The sequence below is a fragment of the Haplochromis burtoni genome, unplaced genomic scaffold, assembly GCF_018398535.1.
Source record: "Haplochromis burtoni strain Fernald_Lab_line unplaced genomic scaffold, NCSU_Asbu1 Contig_15, whole genome shotgun sequence".
Taxonomy (NCBI): domain Eukaryota; kingdom Metazoa; phylum Chordata; class Actinopteri; order Cichliformes; family Cichlidae; genus Haplochromis; species Haplochromis burtoni.
In genome coordinates this window covers 120,780-125,649 of record NW_024582376.1, presented here as the reverse complement: position 1 = coordinate 125,649, position 4,870 = coordinate 120,780, and the positions used below count along the sequence as shown (strand labels likewise).

General features: G+C 40.1%; 1 protein-coding gene across 1 annotated transcript; it reads left to right on the top strand.

Annotated features, from left to right (window-relative positions):
* Positions 1–379: 379 nt before the first annotated feature.
* On the top strand, positions 380–1,977 carry LOC102289952. The gene is made up of 2 exons (XM_014329911.2): positions 380–1,017; positions 1,327–1,977. Exons 1-2 carry the CDS (start codon positions 961–963, stop codon positions 1,714–1,716), a joined length of 447 nt encoding a protein of 148 aa, XP_014185397.2. The 5' UTR covers positions 380–960; the 3' UTR covers positions 1,717–1,977.
* The last annotated feature ends 2,893 nt before the right edge of the window (positions 1,978–4,870 follow it).

The window sequence follows — 4,870 nt, the reverse complement described above, 5'->3', positions numbered from 1 at the left end:
TCTTCTTTTGCGCATGCGGGCCGCTTTGAGGGTTCACACTAGAGCGCGTTTGCTGTCGCATTTTATTTGTAGTGTGAACGAGCAGACAAAAAAATCGGATTTGATCAAAAAATTGGAATTGAGCATTAAAACCTGCAGTGTGAACGTAGCCTTAGTCAACTTTCTATGTGACAGTTTACAAGCATCAGACTACAAAGATGCGACAAAGATACTAAAAACCGCAGCTCTTATGCACTACTTTTCATTACATATTTATTTTTTCAGCTTTGGTTTGGAAAGTTAGTAGTTTTGTATTGTATTTGTATTTATTTATTTATTGTCATTGTCAGAGAACAATGAAATTGCATTTGGGGCTTCCGTACAACCCGTAAATAAAATAATGAAGAAAATAATAAATACCCCTTAAAACCCAAGTGTAAATATTTAACCCAGTGTGACTCCAGTGCAATAAGACAATCCTTAGCAACAACATGAGAACATGACAAGTAAACATGAGAACCTGACAAGTAAGTTCAGTGCTATTAAGAAGTTGGATATGGTTATTGTCCGTGAGAGGGGGGCAGAGAGTTCAGGAGCCTCACAGCCTGTGGATACAGGCTGTTGGCCAGTCTGGATGTTCTGGCCTGTATAGACCTGTACCTTCTCCCTGAGGGCAGCAGGTGGAAAAGGTGGCGCGCAGGGTGATGTTGGTCCCGCAGAATACTGTGCACCCGTCTCAGACAGCGAGTGGGGAAGATATTACTAATCTCTGGCAGACTTATTCCAATAATTCTGCCAGCTTCTTTCACCACCCTTGGTGCAGCTGGGGAACCACACTAGAAATCCATACGTCAGAACGCTGCTGATGGCACAGTTGTAGAGGTTCAACATCAGAGATCTGGGAATGTGTGCGCTCCGCAGTCTCCTCAGGTTGGAGGCAACGCATCTCAGGAACTGAAGAAGTTACTCCTGGTGTTGGTGATGACTCTGCCAGGATCACCAGCAATCCAGTATGATAAAGACATGGAGAAAACAAAGGTAAAGCCTTGTTTGAGACTTTAAATTGATTGATGAATGATTTTTAACCGCTAACGATGTCATCTGAAACATTGCAGCTTGTATTATACGCCACTGAAAATTTGCATGTCTCACAGAGAGATGGACGAGCTACTAGATACCAAACACTCAGTATGAAGCTAGCTTGTGCTCTAAAAATGTCTCAATAAGATTTGTTCTTTGACTTTTTTTTCACAAATGCAGTTGGAACTCTTGCAAAGCTGTTGCAGTATTTGGGGCATATTGTATTTATTTTTCTCACATTTGTCGCCATCCTCCCCTCTTCCTCAGGAAAAGGGCAAAATGAACCGTGCAGCCCTTCAGCTCTTCTCCTCCCTCAGCTTCTCCAAAGCCAGAGAAGAAGCGCTTCAATATGGCAGTTTCACCTTCCTCCCTTTCAACACCTCGTCATCCTCCAACTCCTCTCTTTCCTCTCCTTTATCTCCCCCAATTCTTGCCTTTCTACGCTCCTGGGGTTGTGTCCACTTCCTTGTTCTGCTCAACTTCGAGTTTCAGCCTCAAAGCCTGGATCCTGCCTGGGCCTCGAGCTTGCCTGATGCCGGGCTGTTTGTAGCCAGCACAGGGATGGATCGTTTTGGGTCCACATCTCTCTACAGTCTCAGACTGCAGCCCCACGAAGCCATCGTAGTCAAACTTTTTGAAGCACAAAACTATTTGTAGAGTTTCTGTGGTCGGGTTTCAGTATATCTCAAACCACAGTGATGCAGCTGTTTTTTAAAAAAATTCTCATTTGTGCTCAGAAGTCACTGAAAATAAAGTCATTGTTTTGTGTGGCAACATTTGTGGTTCCCCTTCAACCACTGGGATCTGTAATATATGTATAATATAGCATGACTGTATGAACTCAGATAACAAGTAAATCTTGATTTCACATCACAAAATTTTGTTTTGTGTGTGTTTAAAGAGTTAAAATGATACTCAGTTCACAATGGGTTTAGACAGTGTTGGGTAAGTTACTTTAAAATAGTAACTTAGTTACATTACTAGTTACTTCTCTCAAAAGTAACTCAGTTACTTCAAGTTACTCGTTACTTTCAAAGTAACTAGTTACTAGGGAAAGTAACTTTGGTTTTACTCAGAATTCTCTTGTTAATGTGTTTCTTCCATAACTTTGCCAGTCTTCTAGCTTGCTTACTTGCCACAAGTGCACTGTGCCACCTACCAATAGAAAGGAAAAGATAATGTGCATATTTCCACGAGAGAAATCCCACGCCTGGACCGTCATTGACTGCTGCCATGATTCTAGCCTACGTCACAGCGTCATGTGCGCCTTTTACATCCAACACAAAAACTGCAGTCGTGGTGCTTTCGATTGTACTCAGAACTCAGAAATTCTGCCTTCTGAATAGGAAGATGTAGGTAACACCAGACTGCAGATGAGCTGCATACAGGGCTGGACTGGGACAGAAAATTGGCCCGGGCATTTTGACTAGAGACCGGCCCACCATTATAGGAAAAATCATAAAGCCTTTGAATGAAAATAAACACTGTTGTGACAGTGATGTACACTGTTTTGATGGTATATATGCATCAATCTATCAATCGTTTGTTGTAAGATTCAGATAATTATTTTTTAAAAGCTAGACATTTTAAATGAGAATAAGAAAGAAAAGTATTTCTTTGTGCCCCCCTCTCCCTGTTAATGCCCTACCTGCCCCCCTGGCAACACTTTGCTAGACCCGCCCCTGCACAGTTACCAGCTGTCAGCTACCTAAAAAAGGATCCTGGTGTTATTTGTCTCTCAGAAACAGTTCATAACTTCCCTTCAACTCATTCATGTCACCTAAAAGGTAAACCTGTTTCTCCATCACAGCTCTGATGATCCAGTAAGGACATCTCCTGGTTTCATCTTCATGTTTCCCTCTCACCACATAACCAAACCATATCATGACCAGCAGGTTTACAGCTGTGGCTCCAGCAAACATCAGCTGATACTAGAAATTAATATTAAATAAATTCTAACAACAGCTGATCAAGCTTAAACGTGCTGCTGTTGTTTAGCGCGACATCCGCTGGTTTCCTCTTTCGGCGCAAAGTGGGCGATAAACAAACAAGAGAGCCGATCAGCTGATCATTGATCAGTTTCATGATTGAAGTAGAAACGGGAGAGGGAGGGGGGAGAATGAAAGAAGAAGAGGCAGCTGTGCAGCAAAGACACAGAATAACTCCAGCTTTGTGTCTTTTTCATTGTAGCTGAATTACGGGACAAACTGTTCCTTTTCACCTCAATAAGAAACACGTAATATTTTCTCTGAATACCAGACGGGACGGTTGGCAACTCTAATAACTTATGAACAAAATAAAGTTCAACATCATTAACTTCATAGCACCACCCAGCTGTATAGAAACTCCGTCATGCTAGCTAGCACGCAGTACGGAAAAAGTCAGAATAACGAAAATAAACTCCACCTAAACTTGGTTCATATCTGACCCAGAGAGACTGCAGGTCATAACTTCTTACCTGAAGTTCAGTTCACACTTGGACCGGCGGCCGCCTCGGGTCTCTTTTCCTTCTGCGTCCCTTTTCCTTCATCCACCTGCTGGCCTCCACCACTTGCTAATGTTACTGAATCTGTGGAAGCTCCGCGATAGCCACCACACGAAGTAACGAGTAACGACCCTATCTAAATCCCAGTAACGACTAACGCGTTCCTGATTTTGGCATAATAACTAGTTACCGTGCTCGTTACCACAATAATAACGTAGTTACTGTAACGCGTTACTTAATAACGCGTTAGTCCCAACACTGGGTTTAGATAACCTATTATAAGTGTGCTTATATCAGAAGTGAAAAAATCCTTTTTACAACAAAATTTGGCAGTATCCCGAGTGTTATTACTGTAACCGAAGAGTTCTCTTGTATTTTGAGTTTCCTGAATTTTTGAAACGGTCACTTAGGCGTGCGACTAAGTACAGTATATGCTAGCAAAATGATACAATAAATGCTGGATATAAGGACAGCATAAAAGATGCCAATCAAAGAAAAGAATGAACGTGACATGCAACACAACCCTTTCTGCCACACTCAATTAGTGGTGAAGTGTGGCTGCCTGAGAAAACAAAAAACACTTGGGAATATAACCTCTCCATCTTGGGATGTTTACATTAAGTAACCACAAGGTGAAGCTGCAGTACCAGTAACTGTTCAGCTGCTCCCCCAACTCTTAAAGTATGACAGTAAAAACTCATCAACTACAAATAAAGAGTTTCTAAAAACAGTAAATCAGTATTGATACACGGCACTTACAAAATCAGCTGCCATCATGTGACTGCTGAGTCATTCACTGCTAATATGGCACTTTCTTTTTTTTTTAAACGTTCCTCATTTTCATCTCTTTCACTCTGAATCATGTCAGATTACTTGTTATTTCAGAAATTTAGGCAGCATTTCACTTCTCAAGAAACTTTCTTACCACATCATCGGCATCTGGAGTGATCTCACTAGAATTTCAAATCAGCAAGTCTTTGTGTGATGCATCTGAATAAACCTATAAAGCAATTATACTTTTTTTTAAAAAAAATTTTTAAGATCACATCTTTCTCAAAGACCTCCATGTTATATTCTCTCTAATATGGTTAACATAAAAATCAAAAAGTGTGTTGTACTGTTGCAACAGTTTTATTTTTTTTAACTTTAACACTTTTACTTGCCACAAAAAAATTATAAATAATCCACACACACACACACACACACACATATATATATATATATATAGATATATATATATACATATACATATATATATATATATATACATAATATACACATATATATATATATACATATACATATATATATATATATATACTGCAT